Source organism: Typha latifolia, chromosome 6, assembly GCF_019914945.1.
Source record: "Typha latifolia isolate L0001 chromosome 6, TyphaL0001v2, whole genome shotgun sequence".
Classification (NCBI taxonomy): Eukaryota; Viridiplantae; Streptophyta; class Magnoliopsida; order Poales; family Typhaceae; genus Typha; species Typha latifolia.
In genome coordinates this window covers 8,029,331-8,050,665 of record NC_133091.1, presented here as the reverse complement: position 1 = coordinate 8,050,665, position 21,335 = coordinate 8,029,331, and the positions used below count along the sequence as shown (strand labels likewise).

The following is a 21,335-nucleotide window of genomic DNA, read 5'->3' as shown; positions in this document are numbered from 1 at the left end:
AAAAGATGAATTTTATCAATAAACTGCGAAACCAAAGTAACAACAAGATGAATTTTGTCAATAAATTATGAAACCTAATTAACATCAAGAATGGATTTTGTCAATAAACTATGAAACTAAAATAACAAGGACAAATTTTATCAATAAACTACGAAACCTAAATAAAAAAAGGACGAATTTTATCAATAAACTGCGAAACCTATATAACAACAATGACGAATTTTGTCAATAAACTGCGAAACCTAATTAACAAGGTAAAATAAACTACAAAACGAAAATAATAAGGACGAATTTTATAAATAAACTTTGGTAATTTAATTAAGAAAGCAACATCAACATTACATCACAACTGTTCATTTTTTCTCACATTCACTAAAAGAATGATGGCCCCACAAAATTAGGAGGGCTTTTTAAATAAATGGCCCCACAAATCTTTACAAATTGGAAAAATCTTCACTGGATAATACAGACAAAAATAAAGAACTCCGACAATAATTTAAGAGAAAATTTTTAAACAATAAACTCAATGCTACTAGTAAACAAATGAACTGAAAGATTTTGCTTACTTACTAATGATGAAGAATATCTCTATAGTGAACCTTAGACGAGATTTTGGGGAGGGACACGATCGATGAAGCGAAAACCCTAGAGTAGAAGAAGACGATGGCCATGACGGATATCCCCAAGCAAAATCCTTTTTCATTATTTAAGTATGAAGGAAGATAATAAAAATATTAATTTTTTATTTCAAGTCAATAATTGCGGTCTTTGCGACGGGGCAACAGTACTCGAATACAAAAAGGGCAAAGTTGAAAGAAAAATAAGAAAAAAATCTCAAGTGTAAGTGTAAGGGAAATAAAAAATGACCTGTTTTGTCAAATGGAAAACCAAGTGAATTTTCAGTGCAAATAACCCATTATAGTTAAAAAGTTTAATTATTTAAGAGTGATAGCTGAAGGGTAAAAATGTGATTAATCTGAAACTTAACTCGCTTTATATTCAGACTCGGCTTCGCCTCCCGATAATAATGCAATAATACTAACTTCTTACCGGATCGGGTTCCTAATCTGTATTAACCGGAACCCGATACTTTCCACGGGTGTCATCGCCCCTTAGCAGCCGTTTTAGAACGAAAGGAAAGAGGAGTCGAATGCATCGAAGATTCCGTTGCTTTCTAAATCCGTCTCCCTGACCATTTTAAATTCCCCAAATCCCAACCAGTTTCTCTCTCTCGATCTCTCGGTTCATCTCTTTATATTTCCTTCCTTTCCTTTCCCACCTGCCCCGCCCTTCTCTCCCAAACCCCCCACCGAGAACCCTGATTCTGATCTCCCAATACAAACCCTAGAAAATTTCGTACCGAATTCCTTGAGATTTGCCTTAAAGATCCAGTCTTCGAGCAAAGCTCTCGATCAATTTCACCCGATTCGCCGAAAAATTGCTTTAATGGGCGTCGGCAGGGTTTGCCGCGGCGGAGCCTCCCCGAGACCGTTCCCTTCGTGCCCCTTCTCCTCCTCGTCGTCGTCTGCGCCGCAGCCGCCGGTGGAGACCGCGTCGACGTCGGTGACGGAGACGGTGAACGGTTCGCACCACTTCAAGATCACGGGGTACTCGCTGTCGAAGGGGATCGGGATCGGGAAGTACATCGCGTCGGACACTTTCACGGTGGGGGGATACGAGTGGGCGATATACTTCTACCCGGATGGGAAGAGCGCGGAGGACAACGCGGCTTACGTGTCGCTGTTCATTGCACTGGCGAGCGAGGGCACTGACGTGCGAGCTCTCTTCGAGCTAACGCTGCTCGACCAGAGCGGCAAGGGGCAGCACAAGGTGCACACCCACTTTGGGCGGTCGCTCGAGGGCGGGCCCTACACCCTCAAGTACCGTGGAAGCATGTGGTATGTTAGGGGTTCTTTTCCCTCTTGATTGATCTCTTCTCTTGTTTGTTGGGATTAGATAGTTATGATGCTCTGCATGGTGGTTAGACGATAAATTTATGAGTAGTTCCTTTCATAGTCATCATTCTTTAGCTTTTCAGATTTTGGATCAGACTCTTCAGAATATAAATTTTTCATAACCGGCAAGAAGGTAGATTCTTGGGAAACTTGAGAGAGTAGGATTTTTAGCTATGAATTCCAGACAGAATCGTTAGGTTTTTGATGATGTTCATGCAGCTAGTGTATGGTCATGGGGAACTAAGATGAGGACTCATCTTAGTTGACACTGCTGTTTGCAGAGGGAACTAAGATTAGGTTTTTGACACTGCTGTTTGCAGAGGGAAAGCCACATGTGATGGAGGAAAAGACTGCATTAGGCTTGGATTTTTTGGTGCACTATTTCAGATGTGGATTAGTGGATATCTTGGTCAACCTAACGGAATATGATACAATATGATACAGATACAGCAATATGACAAATCTTGAAAAAGAAAGATAGATTAAGCTTTGGAACAAAAGTCATATATGTATATATTTTTGCCTAACTAGTAAACTTGTGTAGTTATATTTTTTATTTGAGGAATTATATATTATTGTAGAGTGATAGTTTATGTAGAAAACCTCCAATTTATCTATCAAAAGAACTACCATTCATAACAGAGGTCCAGTACATTATGTAGTACATTACTAACTATGATGTAAAGTAAACAAATGAATTCAGTCTATAGATTAGAAGAAATTGACTACTGCAGCATGGTTTCAAAATATAGATCATAAAATAACCAAATTCATAAAGAAAAACCTTCTAGATATGATAAGAAATAGAAGATAATAGTCTCCTTCAAATTGATTGATAAGATTCTCGAAAGTATCCAAGAAGTATCTAACAAGTATCCGAAAAGTATCCACAACATTATTTTTTAATTTTAAAAATATTAGATACTTTAAGGAAGTATTCGATACTTATATTGGAGTATCTAATACATATATGGAAGTATTCAACTAGTATCGTATCTAATACGGCTACAATGAGAATATGAAAGTATTCTCCTTTCCTAATAAGGCGTGTTTGGTCTAGAGAAACAAGGGAAGTAAAGTTGATAGGTGTAGGAATTGCCCCATTTTCTATTGTTTGGTTGGAGGAAGTGACTTGGGAAGTGACTTGTTTGACTTTCCTTAAATTGTAGGAGTTTCATATTTTTAACTAAATCCATTTTCTTTCTGGAGAAGGGGGAGTCCACTTTCTAACTCTAATTCCTATTTGCATGCAAAACATGTGACCACTAAGTTCCTAAAATAACTCATTCGATTTTTTTTCAGCATGTATATCCTTCTAAAATCTTTTTTTTTTACATGTGTACCCTTTTAAAATTAATAGTAATGTTTTTCTCTTTTAAAACCCTTGGTTTTTTCACATGGATGCCTTTTAAAACTTTTTTCTAAACATCTCTTAAACTAAACTAATTATTAAAAGGTATGGCTTTTAAAGGACATAAATATAAAATTTAAAAGGTATGCATACCGACAACGAACTAAGAAGGGTATAAATGTAATCAAATCCTTTTGTTTTTGTTTTGAAGTTCTAACTTCAACTCTTCATTTTTCTCAACCAATAAAAAGTAAAAAAACTCATGGTTTCAATACCACACATTTTATGCCCCACCAAATATTAAAAAGTTTTTGTTAGGAAGTATTTTCTAGGAACTTTTGCTTCCCAAGATCACTTTCACTTCCCAACAACCACACACTCATAGTCGAATGATATACACACCCATATTCGAATTGCACTTTTAAGATTCTCACTAATACCTAAGTAGGAACACATTAATGTTTTGAAAGAAGCTCATAGTATATAGGTGTCCACCCATTGCATAACTTTTTAATAGTATATGGGGGCCTATAAGGCCTAGCATTTTTTATTTATAAAACATAAAAATAAAAATAAAAATATACGATATACAATATGTACTATACATATATATAATTTTTTTTTATATATTTCTTGACTCCATACTTGGATTCATCTCATTCAAGTTATAGCAAATTTAACAATAGCAAGGTTTTGAAACTTAGTATTGAGATCGGGATCAACCGTTCAAAAAAATGGTACTTATCGGCCGCCCATATTGGGTCAAATTATCTTTTAGTTACGTAAAATTCTAAATATTATTTAAAAATATAGGATTTTTTTTAAATAATTTAGAAAAAATGACAGTAAAATAAGGAAATGATAATTACTCACATATGAAGCCTAAAAACTAAAATATTATATTAATTTATTCAAAACTTTGATGAATACCAAACCGGCTCTTATAGATTTCTAAGATTATTGCCATTGTAATCACTTTAAGTTTGTAAATATTGATATCTAAGGCTTGGTGCTCTAAAGAATGATTGCATAATATTAGTTATATTAAATGGATCTAATTGTGTCTTGAGGAAGATTATAATCTACATGCAGATCTTGTATCTGAGGATGATGAGGAGAATATTGAAGATACTGAGGAGGATAATAACCAGTATATAGATCTTGTGATGGCTCCAAACAATAAATATTTAATGTACTATAATCATAGGAAGCAATATGTTCATAACAACGTCGATGATATGTATGTATATTCTCAGTTTCTCAGTCTTCAATCCTAATACGTCTTTGACTTCCCTTAACAAATGTGGAAATGACAATCTCACCACCTGGTGTATCATTAGGATCATTAGAGTTATCACTAGTACTTGTAGCTATACTTTTTCTCTCTGCCGAACGACTCGAAGCATTCTCTGCCCTTGTTGTGGTTTCCCCCAATGCCTCATTTAACCATGGGTTATCTTTATCATCTAATAATCTATTCTCAACTTTTTTGATCCATAGAGTCAAGGGGTATTATTTATTAAAAATATGATTTAAATTAATTGGCCGATCATTTTCAAACTTTCTTTTTAATTTTTTCTTGCAATCTCATATTATAATGGTAAGCAACTAATTTATCTAATCTCTTCATTATCAATCGATTACGTATTTTAGTGTGGATTAAGAAGAAAGTAGTCCAATTTATTTCATATTGTGATGAAGACACAGTTTGATTTAAAATTAACTTTGTTATTGGTGTCAAATTCAGTTCCTCCTCTTATTTGTAAATGGATCACCATTCAGCTGGACTGTTATAAGATATAGTTGCAGCAATTTTTATAGTACTTAAATGTCTAGTTTTTAATCAATATCTCTCTATATTATTGCATATATTTTATAAGATATTGATGAAACTTAATAAGTAGTAATAAAATTATAACTTACTTCTCTATCGCAAATGATTTATTTATGAATGTCAGGCTCCAATCTACTTATAACATTCCTAACTCCCACCAAAACTTCAGCATCATTAGTAACATTTGTAGAGAATTGGAATCTTGAAAGAAAAAAATACTCTATAGAATTGTAATTTGAAATTTGTAAGCATTCAAATTTCAAAATATTTATAAATAAAAATAGATTAGTAAATTAAAAGCTTGCTTAGTAGTAGTTTGTATATATCGATGCTATTGTTTGTTCGACCTAGAGTCAATCAATTTCTATCACTTTATATAATTTTTGCCCACATTTTTTTAATTGTCTTCTTTGGTATGTTAATAGTCTTATATAAAAAACTTATTTTAGACTTGTCATCACTGTTTACAAGTCGTAATACCTTAAAAAAGGCTCAAATACTGCAATAGTAATTATAATACTATTTTAAAAAATATTTTCAAGAACCATGTTTTTTAAAGTTTCACCTAATATTTGATATTTAGGTTTTATGTTCTTAATTTTCAATGCTAGAAAATGAGAGACAATTCTAGGGATGCCTGGTCTAATAATTTCCATACCACTAGTCATCTGTCTAAGCAAACTAAGAACTTAGCCATGCTTATTTATAAAGTTTGTCAATATTCGACCTTCATGTATAACCATTTCAGCATCTTTGGTAATATCTTCCAACATGATGTCTCTTCATCATAAGTAATTTTCTAGCAATCTTATAATTTGCCTATTATTAGTAACTACTTGGACTATTATTTTTTCACTTATATTATTTACTACCTAATTCATCAAATACAAAAAAGATAATTTGGATTTTTGAAATGAGCAGTAGCATCCAGACTTTAAAAACATTGTCCTCATGCTTGAATTTCCTAAGAAATTAATTCTATTTTTCCTATTTTGTGTAGTCTACTCATTACATATCAGTATACAACTAAATTTATCCTAATACTTTTTAAATGTCTTAATGCAAGTGTGAAGCTTATCTATCACTGACTCAAGATATTTAGTAGCAATATCATTTAAACTAGGTAGAACACTATAACTTTTTGATTATGTAGCATTCACCATAGTGCGATAATAAGGGTTATTAACTAACTATAGCCATGTTGTGCCACTATCGACACAGCACGTGCTAGTTAGCACGCCCCCACGTGCCAGTGTCATGCCTTTAACGTATTTTTAATAAAAAAAATTTAGAATATTTAGAGATGTTTTTGGGTCTTCGAACTTTATTTTTTGGTTTCTTATTTAAATATATGTATTAAAAACCTATATTATAGTCTTTTGTCTTTAGATTATTTTTATAAATGACCTATTTTATTAAACATATAGCAATAGTCAAATATAAATATTATTCAATACATAATTGAATATATTCATTAAAACTAATATTAATGATTTAACACTCTATAATATGATTGAGTACACCATAATATAATTGAACATATAATAACATTCAATACATAATATCTAGTTGAACGTAGAAAGGCGAGGAGAATAAATACTTCATATGTCGATAGAAGAATAACTGTCAATAATTTTTTAAACTCATTCATTGATAGTATTGCTTATTGTAATATCTCACATAGTCTTCAATATAAATACAAACAATCGATATCGATACAGGCAAACCATAAGCATATGTGGATTGTGGATATGAAGTATAATAAAGGTATTGTGGCTCTGATGGGTGTGATTGATATGATGGTAATGATGATGAATTTATTTCATCTTGTGAGCACTCCTCTCTTGATGTCTGGCTATCTATAGACTAGAGTCCTTCCTTTATCTGACTGTAATCATGTTGAGCTTGAGATGATCCATTTTCTTTTTTCTGTCTCTGATAAATTCTGCATCATGGTTGATTGATGAATAAGTTGTCATTTTAGTAAGAATATACATAATAAGAAAATAACTAAAATTGATTAGAAATAGAAAAAAGGTTAAAAAAATAGGCTTCACATCGACATGTGCTGCCAGAGGTCTAGCTTGCTAGATATTTGATCAGAGGATGTCGTTGGATGACGAGACCGCTAAGATCTGTGTCGGGTGTTGCCGGTTTGGGACGTGGGAGAGATAGAAAACGAGAGAAAGAGAGAGGAAAGAGAGAGAAAAGATAGGAGATACCAGGGGCATCAATTATTTGATGTTCCCAAGTCAGATATGTGTTGGATCCTTCTCGGATCTGACCTGTACTAGTAGATTGGACCCGCACCGAACAATCCCGACTCAAACGGATCGGGTATTGTTTGATCATGCCAATACTAGGTCGAAACCAGTCTAGACTGGTTTCAGCTATGAATTTAGATCAGCTATGGTGGATCCCGATCCATTTATGCCAATCCGGCTTGCGATTAGTCGAAACTTGGATCCTTAAACAATAGCATCTTGCAAAATTTACCTTACACTACCAAAAGAATTGCATGAAAAATCAAATTAGGGTTTCGCAATCGACATCTTGTTTCTAGCACTGAACACGAATGAAGAGGTTGCGAGAGAAGAGATAGGTGGAAGCCCGATTGATCTTCGGTGCTCGAGTGCAGAAGCTTCCCAATTTGACATTTTCTTCTAGTGGGGCAGAGGAAGAGGGCATTAGGTACTCCCACCGATAGTGGCCATTATTGGGGGTGGCGAGAGAGAGTGAGAGTGGGAATGAAAGAGAGAGAGAGAGTGAAAGAGTAAAGTGAGAGAGCATACCTCCTACCGCAGCCTATTGCTTGCCATGGCCGCTGGAGAGAGGAGAGAGCTTGTGAGAGAGGACTAGGGCTTGATTGATGAGTGAAACTGTGAATGAGATTTTTTTTAAATCTAACCGGTAGGTGACCCACTTCCGCTGCCCGCTGGCCAGACTCGACTCATTATCTCATCAACACAGCCCAACCGGAGGTCATTAAACCTGATCCGCTAGCCCGACTCGACTTGTTATCTCGCCAAGGTGGCCCAACTGTCTAGCTTATGGAGGCGGCCCACAAAGTCTGCTAGGCGCAAAGGCAGTGGTCCACTTGGCCTGTTAGGCGCAAAGCCTAGCAAAGGCGGCCCACCAAAACTGCCTTATAGTGTTTGGGGTGCAGCCCATGGCGGCCCTCACCAAGGCCGGTGCCTAGGCAGGCTCTTTTTCAATACACTGCAGCTCATTTGCTACCTATTCCTATATATGCTTTTAGTTTTTATAGAGTCAAATACAATGTATATAAAAGGAATTCTTAGAAAATAAAGCTGCCTGTTTGTCATTCTTGATGCATATTTTGGCTCTGTTGCTAGGTGAAGTCTGAGCCAGCCGAAACTAAGAATTTGCTTAATATGTGCTATTTGGTGAGTTTCTTTTTCTGAAGAAGAGAAAGGAAAGCTTGGAATAAGGAAATTGCTTATTGTTCTTGATGCAGTTTCAGACTCTGCTGCTAGGGGAAAGGATGAACTAGACGAAATTAACCAATTGTTATTTTGTTGAGTTTGACATGTGTTTCCTTGGAAGAACTCTATGTAGAGAGCACACCAAAAGAAGACAACTTGAATGGAAGAATTTCTGCTAGATATTCAGCATCATAGTATAACTAAGTTTGTTATCATGTGTTTCAGTTATCATCTTTTTTTTTTCTTGGTTCTAATTTTCTTGGTTACATATTGTTATAATTTGCATCCTCATGCTTCCAACTATGTTAGTTATCTATTGACTAACATCACACAATCATGGATAGAGGAATCTTAATGATTGCAATGTATATAATCAAAGTGGCTTTATCCATCTATGTAGATATCTTGTTACTTTCATGCCCTTTATGAGTTTATGCAAATCTCAGGTGCACAATACTGAACATGTAATTTATCCCACCCTGGATGTTTCCTCATTCCTTACTGCTTTTTGAGCAGAATGTGAGGTGTGCATCTGATAGTCTGGTCGGTACGCGAGAATAATGCTACTAATAAGCTAGTTGGAGTGATCTTTTTGGTCTAACAGTCGACTGAGAGGGAATTGGAAGGCTACACCTGGAACTTCTGGCTCTTCTTTGTCCTTTGTTCTTTGTTTTTCAGTTCCCTCTATTTTGGGATAGTCTGCTGTTCATTACTTCATTAAGTTATTGCCAGTTGTTGATGTTAGAACTATTTTATGCAAGTTCTGTATCCTTCTGTTATACTATGCTTTCCCGAACTGGTTGAAGGGTCATGGAAAAATTTATAATATTGTCTATGAATATATATCTTTCTATCATTTAGTTACTTTTACGAAATTATGTATTTATTTTGGTGACAGCGTGCTTGACTCTGTTCTACTATGCTTTATATCTTGGAATTTGCCAAGTAACATATTATATCTTCCTGGATGCGGTTACAAGGTACCTTATTTTTATTGTCGAAACATGCAGGGGTTACAAGCGTTTTTTCAAAAGAACTGCCTTGGAGACATCAGATTATCTTAAAGATGATTGCCTCTCAGTTAATTGTAGTGTTGGTGTTGTTAGATCACGTACAGAAGGACCTAAGATATACACCATACCAGTGCCACCCTCGAACTTAGCTCGGGAGATTGGCCAGCTTATGGAATGTGGAAAAGGAACTGATGTAACTTTTGAAGTTGATGGTGAGACTTTTGCTGCTCATAAGTTGGTACTTGCAGCTAGGTCACCTGTTTTTAGAGCACAGCTTTTTGGTCCAATGAAGGACAAGAACATGCAGTGCATAACAGTTGAAGATATGGAGGCTCCAGTTTTTAAGGTTATTCAATTTAATTATGTCCAACATGTTCAGTTTGGTCATAATTCTCAATGAATTGCAACATTGTTTTAGTCCTTTGGTTTTTAAGTTGAGAAATAAGATCTGTTTTTTCTTTTCTTTTCTGAAGTTTGTTTTCCTGAGCCTCCTATCGTCTCACTTAACTATCAACCTGACTAAAAACATTTTAATCAGTAACATTTAACTCTCTTTGGTGGGCCACACTCTTTGAAAGTAGTAAGAACTGAGCACCAGCACTACCTTGATTCTCTTGTTGAAGATGGATTTCATACATCCATCATTTTCCCCATCATAAAGAAAGCTGTGAAAATCAGGTTTAGTTTGTGTATTAGGGCAATTTTGTGTTGCTGACTTGCTTCTCCTCTACTTTGTTGACTGGGTTATGGCAAGAAGGGTGCGTAAGAGTACTTTTTGAATTGGAACTGACAATGAGTTGGAACTGATAATTTCATGTCTACCTTGGTAGAGAACAAAAAATTGCAAAATTAAAAAGAAGAAAAGATTTATTGGTTATACTAACTGCAAAGTGTTGATTTGATTGGTCTGTCAACTCAAGAATAATATAATATAAAACATCATATGTGTATATCTTCTAGATTCCCCTGCATGCGATGTATGGAACTAAAATTGGGAACCATGTGTTGTATGGAACTTAATTCGGCATCAGTGAAAATAGCTTCTAGTCCATATTTTGATATCATCTGCAAAGAAATACAGTAAAAGGTTTTTCATTCCTTTTAAGATGAATATGCATATGGTATTGAAATCTAGTGCAGAGACTTTCCCCAGGGTTTGCTTCAACAAGTGTTTTACTTGAATCATTTTGAATAAAACAGTCATTCTCGGTTTTAGTGCTGGTCAGTTCTATAAGTCATAAGTGATTTACACTTCCCGTTAGTTTAAGTTGGATTCTCTTTTGCTTTATGTTCTTAACTTTTCTCTTCCATTGGTGAAAAAATATAAATTAGCTGCAACAGCTTGTTTATTTTAAATTTGTGTATACAACAATTGTGATATTGTGGTCATATCAATATGCTATTTGATAGCTCAAACTGATTATTTTTTCTTTTACTATGTAGGCCTTACTTCATTATATTTACTGGGATTCATTGCCTGACATGGAAGAGCTTACTGGTCTGAACACAAAATGGATGTCCACTTTAATGGCCCAGCATTTACTTGCAGCTGCAGACCGCTATGCGTTGGAAAGACTTAAGTTACTATGCGAAGTTAAGCTATGTGAGGATGTCGCTATAAACACAGTTGCGACCACTTTGGCATTGGCTGAGCAACATCATTGTTATCAGCTTAAGTCTGTTTGCTTAAAATTTGTCGCCCTACCTGAAAATTTGAGAGGTAAAGTAGAACTATTTATCAACTTAGATTAATTGTTTGATGTAGGAATTTTCTTCTACATGTTAGTTGCTCTAATTTTAAATTAGAATTACTGAAGTTAATAAGGGTAAGTAGATTTCTGATTTCCCAAAATTGTCTCCTTTACCAATTTATATTGTTTAAACTCTTGAGAGATGCACGGAGAAAACAAACATATATCCAGTAATTTTTTGATGTTCCAACTTTGTTTATGGTTATAAATAGCTCTAATCACTTTTCTCCCAAGTTTTTGGGGCAAAACACATTCGGAAAGGTATTATGGTATTTTTGTTGAGGTTGGAACAATCTTTGTTGATTCTTGCCCTTCTAATTGCAAAATCTCACTAATTAATGCTAGAGCATTGTTGCAAACATCCTATTTTGTTCTTTATACTTCTGCAATTTTGTGTCATTGTTTTAATACTTACAAATGATGAAACATTATTTTGCAAAATTTAAGGAACACATCAAAGTAATTTTGAGACTTACACAGTCTTGGTAGAATTGGAGAGAAAGGTGCTGATGCTGCAAAACACCTGCTCAACATTAGCAATTGTAGGGTGAAAAAATAAAAAAGGAAAACTAATAATGTTTTTCGAAGGTTGGATATTGGTTTCGTTCCCTAAAAGTACTGGAAAATTTAGGCTGAAATGGATCAGTTTCGGCCTACAACCTCTGGAAACAAAGGTCAGAACCAGAAACCCTGATGGTTTCAGTCCTGAACAATTAGTTTCGGCCTTCTTTCTGGATAAGTTTTGGAAGCTTGCATTTCGGGGCAAAATGTCAAACCAATTAAATGTTGAAGTGGTAATATCAGAAGGTGCATATACATTGTTCATTTGAATTCCTGGAACTAGTATAGTTGCAGCACATCCAGTGTTAGAAAGGAAGAAGATTCAAGAAGAAGATACAACTAAATAAATCCCAACTCTGATTGCTCTATTTTGTTTATTAATTGGACTACTATAATAAGAACTGATCTGTACAAAATCAATCTAGCAAGAGGAGAGACTGGGTTAATTTAGCTATAAAGTAACATATTTAATTAAGTAATGGTAAAGGACTTGGGAAGAAAGAGAAGGGAGAAGATGTGAGAAGATGATACTAGTTTCCAACTCTTTCAATCTATTTTGTGTCAACAACTGACCTACTATGATAAGAAATAATCTTTATGAAATATTGGGCTAATCCTATAGACCCCTCTGAAAGGTATATGTCTTCTAGGATTTCAAATATTGAGTTTCTCACTCTTAACGTGTGGATACTAGTAATGTTGCTTGTGGATGATATCAATCAATTGGTAGATGCCGAAGGGGAAAAACCTCACAAATCACCTATTCCATGTAGGTGTTTGCGATAGGAAAATCTAAGCTACATTGTGTAGCCATTTCCATCTCTATGTTCTGGATCCTGTGGAATTTTATGACTACTATGCAAACTATATGCGAAATATCTATTGGACGAGGGTGATGCTATTTTGTAATCATCACTGTGGCTTCGATTGTTCGAGTAATGTTAATTCAAGATCTAGTTATAGTTTTTGAGTATTTGATACACACTATACAAACACATATGACTGAATAAATATGTTTTAGTTGGTCCTTCGGGAGAGAGATTTGCATCAAAAGACACTAAGCTTCTGATTTGAGAGGGTACAGTTATTTCAGTTTTCCTTCTGTACTTAGATCAAACCTATTGTCTTCTGTGGAGTGAGGAGAGATGGTATGCGGTTACTAAATGTGGTTAATAAATGATGAGTCATATGTTTAAGTAAGAGTATGCTAAAAGCAGATTGAATGTGTGTATGTATAACAGATAGAAGGAAAACCCTAGATAGAGAGCGGAATCTGCAGATTTTTATGTAAGTGTTGAATACATCTGCAGCTGCAGCTGTATGTACAGATCAGCATAAACTTTCCATAGATACGACCTACTTCAGGCATTAAACTATGGACTGCATACATCTAAGCATGTGTGGAACAGTGCAACACTTGAGAGAGATAACCACAAATGTATGTGCAGATTTTATAAATTTTATGCGTACTTTAGTTATTAAACAAGGGAATACAGACATGTAAGTGTGAGTCTATGCAGACTTTAAAATAAAATTTATAGATGTGCAGAATATATGGATGAATTCCTTGGTTGAATCTTAGAATTATTACTTGCATTTACTGCGTCATATACTTTTCTGCACCAAGAAAATCTGCTTTAGTTTTAGCTATGACATACATGCATGTAACTATGAATTTATGTAGACTTAAAACGACAGCCACAGATCATGTAACAGTAGCATTTTAAATTTCAGAGAAGGATAAACCATCATTTATTACCCATCTTTAATACACCACAGACCACCTTTCTCCAATCTCCACCAGTAAAAGGGCATCTTGGTCAGAATATAGTGGTTTAGGTCTGGGCATGCAAGGAAAACTGAAAATGATTCTGCCATCTCAAGTCATAAACTTAGTGGCTTTTTTGGCACAAATTGTTTGCTCAGAAATTGATGTAGGATGGTTATGCAACATAATATGGAAATAAAGATTCAATTAACCTTTAAAAAATGATACAGTACCATATGGATACGATGGAAAACGACATTATGTTTTTTTTTCCTTTTCTAGTGGTGGGGATTAATGCAGTTGCTCATGTGACTTGAACTTCTGCCAGTATGGTGCAGGCCTCCTCTCTTCAACATTCTTTGATTTAAACCCTTCTTAATTACATATGCTACTTGTTGACATATTTAGGTCCTGAATGATTTCTATTAAACCCTTGTAGCTTTATTTTCCTTAAAGCTACATTCTGTTTTTTTTCCTTTTCTAGTGGTGGGGATTAATGCAGTTACTCATGTGATTTGAACTTCTGCCAATATGGTGTAGGCCCCCCTCTTCACCATTCTTTGATTTAAACCCTTCTCAATGACATATGCTACTTGTTGACATGTATAGGTCCTGAATGATTTCTACTAAACCTTGTAGCTTTATTTTCTTTAAAGCTACTATTGTTACTAGCATATCAAATCTTTGTCAATAGTACATGATACTCAGTTGACATATATCAATGTTTGAAACACCGCAGCAGGTGATGGGTGGGCACCCGACTACCTAGCATTTAGGCGGAAGGCGAGCACCAAGGCGGTTTAGCATTTTTAATACAAAAAAAAAAAAGTAAAAAAAATAAATAAACATATATAATACAAATATATAATATACATTATACACATATGTAACCAATATATTATATACAAAAAATTTAATAGTGGACTATACCAAAATACTAGGAAACATAATCATCGTAATATCTTGATAAGATGCTCAAATATTGCGGTGGCAATTGTAATATTATGCCAAAATGCATTTCTAAGAGCCATGTTCTTCAAAGCTTCATCAAAACTTTGTTCTTTAGGTTTCATATTCTTAATTTTTGTAGATCACTCAACTGATGTAAAAACTCGTATAATCTCATCTTTATATCGCATTATACTCTCCAGTGCTAGAAAATGAGTGGCAAATCTGGTGAGGTCGGGTTTGATAATCTCTCTACCACCGGTCATTTACCTAAGCAAATTAAGAACCCAACCATGATTATATACGAAGTTTGTTAACATTTGGCCTTCGTGTATTACTATATTAATTTTATGATCTTTGGCAATATCTTTCAGCATGAGATTAAGACAGTGTGTAGCATATGACGTTCAATATAAATGTTGTCTTTTTTATCATAAGTAATTGTCCACCAGCCTTATAATTTGCCACGTTATTAGTAACTATTTGGACTACTCTTTTTTCATCAATTTCTTCTACTATCTCATACATCAATTAAAAAATATAATTTGCACTTTTAAAATGAGCAGTAGTATCCACAGACTTCGAAATATTGTCCCCATATTTGAATACACTAGGAAATAATTATATTTATTTAGTTTTATGTGGTCCATCCATCATACATCAGTGTACAACCAAATTCATCCCAATATCTTTAAAAAGTCTCAATATAAGTGTGAAGCATATCTACCTCTGAGACAAGATATTTAGTAGCAATATCTTTTAAATTAGGAGGCGGAACACCAGACCCTACTGACTATATAGCATCCATCATGGTATGATAATAAGGGCTAGTAGTTATATTGAAAAAAATACGATTGTAGAAGAAAAATTTAGAGATAGCTCTATCAATATGTTTCTTTGCATTTTTTATTCTTTTTAGAGTTGTCTTGATAATAGTCTGTGTACGACTCATTTTTCTCTGAAGATATGTATCCGTCAGTTCAATGTTTTCAGACTTTGCTGTAAAATCCGTAACACCAGGAGTATCAAAACTATTGCTCCTATATTCTCTTTCTCCCTGGATATGAACTGATATAGATCTTTGAAAGCTACCACCAGGTCCACCACTGTTTCTTCTCACTTCTCTTTGTGTATTTCTGCTTTATTTCATTGCCCTTCTCACTTGTCTTTTCTCCTCATCTTTTCACTCTGCTCATTGCTATCATTATCATCAATATTTTCATGGTCATGCATCAATTTTTGACGAATCATTAACTCTCTCTCATTTTTGTGCACCTTGTTTATCCTTCTTTTTGCCTATTAGATGAGCCAACATTTATTTTTTGACTTCCAAACTAACTTAAGTACAAGTTGTTACATTTCCTTGTCTTCCAGCCAAGTGTTCTTTCAATCGGCTGACATCGCCACTCATTTCTTTTTCATGCCAATTGTATTTGACACGCTTTTTGTCTTGGCTAAGAGCAACGCAATGTTGCCAGCCAATGCCTGTATATTTGTGACTTTTCTTTTAAAGCCATTTTAATTTTAATGTAAACACCTAAACAGAGATCAAATTAAAAATATAATTCAGCAAATATTTACTCTCAATTTCAGTAAATTAAATAATTCAGCAAATATTTAATCTCAATTCAAGCAAATTAAATAATTCAGCAGATATTTAATTTCAATTTCAGCAAATTAAAAATTCGGTAAATATTTAATTTCAATTTCAGCAAATATTTAACTTAATTTCAGCAAATTAAATAATTCAGCAGATAATTAATTTTAACTTCAGCAACTATTTAATCTCAATTTCAGCAAATTAAATAATTCAGCAAATATTTAATCTCAATTTCAGCAAATTAAAAATTCAGCAGATATTTAATTTTTATTTCAGCAAATTAAATAATTCAGCAGATATTTAATTTCAATTTCAGCAACTATTTAATCTCAGTTTCAGCAAATTAAATAATTCAGCAAATATTTAATCTAAATTTCAGCAAATTAAATAATTTGGCAGATATTTAATTTTAATTTCAGAAAATTAAATAATTCATTAAATCTTTAATCATAATTTCAGCAAATTAAATAATTCAGAAAATATTTAGTTACAATTTTAGTAAATTCAGCAAAGAACAATTTGGATTTTAGAAAGTTATTATGTGGAAAAGAATAAGTAAAGAATAAAGAGAAGAAAAGGAAGAAAATATTAGAGAGAGAGAGAAAGAAAACCAAAAAAAATGAAAAATTATGTAGTGAAGGAGAAGAAGAAAGATAGAAGAAAAAAGAGAGTAAAAGAAATTAAAAAACTGAAAGAAATTTTTTTAAGAAAATTATAAAATTATATACTGGAGTTCGTCGGAGTTTGCCGGAGATAGATCTGCGTCGCCAGAGTTTGCCGGAATTTTCATTGGAGCTAGATCTCTCCGTTAGAACTTAGAAAAAGTGAGGATTTTAAGAAAATGAGAAAAGAATGAAAATGAGAGAGAGAGAATAAAAAGGTAAAGTAAAAAAAATTGAAAAACTGGTATGGCTTGGCTTGGGGACATCAATAATTAATATCCTTGGGTTGGATCCTGGTCAAATCCATAATGGATTTGACCCGTTTAACTAAAATTGGCCGATCCCGAATTGGGATCGGCAAATCCGACGAACCTCGGTGTTTTTGCAATCAATTGAAGAGAGAGCAGCAAGAGAGAGAGAGCAGATTTTTTTTTAATAGTGGTTAGTTATTAAACCCGATCCGCTTAAAATAAATCCGACCTACTTCCAACCTACTTCGACTCGCGTCACTAGCTGGTGGGCCAAAGTGCAAGGTCTCCTTATTGGGCCGTCCAGCCCGCCTGGCCCGCCTAGTGCTTTTTAGTGCCTAGGTGGTCCGCAAAGGTGGCAGGCTGTCTACGCCGATGCCAAACAGCTTAGCTGGGTGGCCAGTACGCTGCCATGGCTGGTCGCCCCGCCATTGCGGCCCCAAAACTGCTTTTAAAACACTGACATTTATAGGTGTGAATGGCTTCTATTATCTTTTGTTTTCTTTAAAGCTAACATATTAACTAATCAAGAACCTCCAAGTGTACTTTCTAAATAAGAAAAATCTTTGAACTATAAAAAAACATTGATAAAATGTATTGACAGAAAGAGAATGACATTCTTAAGTCCTGATAATTATTTGTAGGTACTTTTAGCTCAGAGCGAGCATGAAGGAATTTACGATACTTTATTTGAGTTATTATGTTAGGTTGCTTGCTTAAGATCTTTAGGTTTGAAGCTTCCCAGTGGGAAAAGTTGAATGATTCTGATTTTGTTCATTGCCTATTAGAAGTAGAAGGTGCTATGGTAGGATCCTCAGGAGTAGAAAATGATTACAGTCAGTTTGGCAATAGTCTAGATAAAGATTGCAGTTAGTTTGTCAATAATTTAGAGATGTGACTTCTTTGTTTGAGCCAACAAAGTTTCTGCTACATGCCAGGAAAGGACATGCATATCTAGCATTCCGGCATCTGTGGTTGGATGGAACATATACAGATAGTGGAAGTGTGATTATATGAGATTTCTCCTTATTGTTTTGAAAATGTATTTAATTTAGATGGTTTGCAACTTTTTCTTGTTTACACCACTAACCAATTTTTAAGGTTGTCGAGATGTTTTTGGCACCAACGTGTGATAAGCTGATCAGTTCAGCGTTACCAACAAGTACAAGTATGGTTGCCAATCATAGGGCTCATCATCAAAGCAAGCATTAGCATATTCATATTAACATAGTAACTGTTTACTAGATTGCGGTGAATGTAATTTATTAACTCTATATGAAGCTTAGCTCAGGTTAATTCAAGCTAAAGTTGGACTTGAATTTGGGCCAAAGTAGTGGCCAACCTTAGGTTTTCTGAACTGATTGGGCCCGACTTACTTCGAATCTTGATATCAATTACAACCTTAAGATTTATTGAGGAAAGGAGAAGTTCAAGGATGGAGTGCAGATTAGGATTTGGAACAAAAGGCTTGGAAGAGATCTTTAGATTTGTTGGCCAACCTTTGAACAAAAATCATAGTGTGCTTCATTTGGTGATCAGGAATACATAAGGACATATAGTCTGGTTATTATGAGATCAGGAATGTGACTCAAATTTTATTGAATTGCAAGCTTCTTGTGGAGTTCATTTGTTTGATTGACTGGAAACTTTTTTTGTCAAGTACTTATGTTTTCTTTCAGAACACCTTTTGCTTTTATTAGCATGTATATTTTGTAATCACTGTTTTTATGGGTCCTGCAGCTGTGATGCAAACTGATGGATTTGAATATTTGAAGCTAAGTTGCCCCCCTGTTTTGACTGAGCTTCTGGAGTACGTGGCCAAGGTGGGAGAACATTCTGTCACCCCTTGCTTGTATGTAAATGAAGCACTTGATGGCGGTGATGCAAATGGAAGGCGTGTAAAGCCAAGGATATAACGTGTACTACCCTAGAAGCTTACTGGGAGGCTTGTTGTTCTTTGATTTGTCTTCTTCTCATGTAAAGAGTTTCTCTTAGTGGTGCTTTTTCTAGTACCAAGTTTCAATTGTTGTAGTGTATGTGCAACTGTTTGTATGTCTTAGCTTATTAACTGTTACTGCTGTTCTGTAGACATGCTAATATATATATTTCAGTAACTGATATATCTGAATTGTATTATTGTTCACACCTTGCATGTCTGATTTCATATAATTTTCAAGATGTTGGAGAAGTGCTTGTACATTTCACGGAAATTGGACAGTGTTATAAGGATGGCTCTACTCTGATTGCGCTAGCCTATCTTTTCACTCTTGTTAGAGACTTAATTTTGCGGGCCTGGCTGTATGCATTGCTCTACTGTGGTCGAGACAGCTGTGACAACAACTCCTTTCTTTGCTCCGTTGACCAAAATGGCACTGTTTGAAATTTAATTTATAGAAATAGATTACCGCCCAAACTTATTACCAAGAGGGGTTAGATTAGTTGTAGCCTTGATGAAAATGCTTTTGTGTTTGGCGTTAGGTAAACTGCTGAAGTGTTAAGCGTTTTCATTGCAGAAAGAAATGCTGACCAGTTTAGCATTTACCAATAGTTACCCTATTTGATTTCTAGTTAACACGTGGTATAGCGGTGATTATTGGCTGTTAAGATGCTCATCAGTAGTTAAGCATTTTCATTAACATAAGACGCCCAAAAGTTGAGTGTTTTTATTGGGTTCCGCCAAGGTAATAGCGGTGTAATAGTGAATAAATGCTGAATTTAACAGCAGCTTACTTAAAACACGAAAAAGTTCAGTGACTTACTAAAAGTAAAACACTAATAAGTTTAGTGTTTTTAGCAGGCTTCCAAAGGACCTAAGAACTTTCCTTGCGCGTTAAAGTTTTATATTAGTGTAATACTAAATAAATGCTAAACTAAACAACGGCTTAATTAAAAGGCGGAACAGTTCAACGACTTACCAGTGAACCGAGGTTTAGTAAAACGCTATTATGTTAAGCATTTTCAGCAAGGTTTTCTAAAACCTAATGACTTGTTTTCTCCCGTGCCAAAGCCGGGTAGTTGAGTTGCAAAATAAACACATAATTGCTGAGCGTCTTAAAAGGAAAACGCTAAACTCGTCAGCGTTTTAGGGCAATGAAATGCTGAATCACTTAAGTGAGATCACAATCTCACGTGACTTAAGACAAATGGCCCTCTTCTTCTTCTTCTTCTTCTGCTTCTTCAATAAATATAACTTCCTCATCTCGTTTCCTCCTTTCTTGTTTTATTTCCTCCCTCCCGATACTCTTAGGTTTCCTTCTCTTTCTCCTTCTCCTTCTTTGGAAACCCTAGCTACCAGAGGCATTATTAACACCTGAAAAATGGTGAGTATCGGATCTATTAATTTTTGATAATTTTGATGTGTTCTTTTCGACATAAGAGTTGTCATTCAATTTATTTTCAGTTATGTATAAGAATTTCATGGTGCATCTCAGTTCGCAGGAAATTTTATCAAATTTGTGAAACTTCAGTAATGCATAGTACATATTATCTTGCACAGCTTGGGATTGATTTAGCTCGAATATCACATAAAGAAAAGGAAGAGGAAAAGTAGCAGGTAGCATTATCTTTCTTTAAAAGTTAATTCATGCATATCCTTTCAGGTTTGGCTCATTCATGGCATTGCGAAGGGGATAAGGAGACTGGTAAATTTCACTGTGGAGATTGCTACCAAGGTTCTTAGTATTGGGATCGGGATCGGTATTGGCCGTCTAGAAAATATACGTATCGACGTATCGGTCGTTCGTATCGGATCGGCCTATTTTTTAATTATATAAAATTCTAAATATTATTTAAAAATATAGAAAAATAAGAAAATAAAAATTACTCATATATAAAGTCTAAAAACTTAAAAAATGTATTAACTTACTCAAAATTTAAAACTTTGATGAATACTGAACTGGTTCTCGTAAATTTCTATAGTCTTCATTATCATAAACACCATAAGTTCGTAAATATTGATGTCTGAGACATAATGCTCCAAAAAGTGATTCCATCGTACTAGTCATATTATACGGATCTTGTTGTGTGACTTACGTCTGAGGAGGATAATAACCAACATTTGAATCTTGTGCCTAAGAATACTGAGGATACTGAGGATAATAACTAGTATATGGATCTTATGATGGCTCCAAACAATAAATACTCAATGTATCATAATCATAGGAAGCAACATTCTCATGACGATGTCGCTGATATGTAT

At 34.6% G+C, this 21,335-nt stretch overlaps 1 protein-coding gene across 1 annotated transcript; it reads left to right on the top strand.

Annotated features, from left to right (window-relative positions):
* Window positions 1-1,097: 1,097 nt before the first annotated feature.
* Window positions 1,098-19,280, top strand: LOC140790580 (BTB/POZ and MATH domain-containing protein 1-like). Its single transcript, XM_073140712.1, has 4 exons — window positions 1,098-1,898; window positions 9,597-9,945; window positions 11,043-11,319; window positions 18,878-19,280. Exons 1-4 carry the CDS (start codon window positions 1,447-1,449, stop codon window positions 19,051-19,053), a joined length of 1,254 nt encoding a protein of 417 aa, XP_072996813.1. The 5' UTR covers window positions 1,098-1,446; the 3' UTR covers window positions 19,054-19,280.
* Window positions 19,281-21,335: the final 2,055 nt, after the last annotated feature.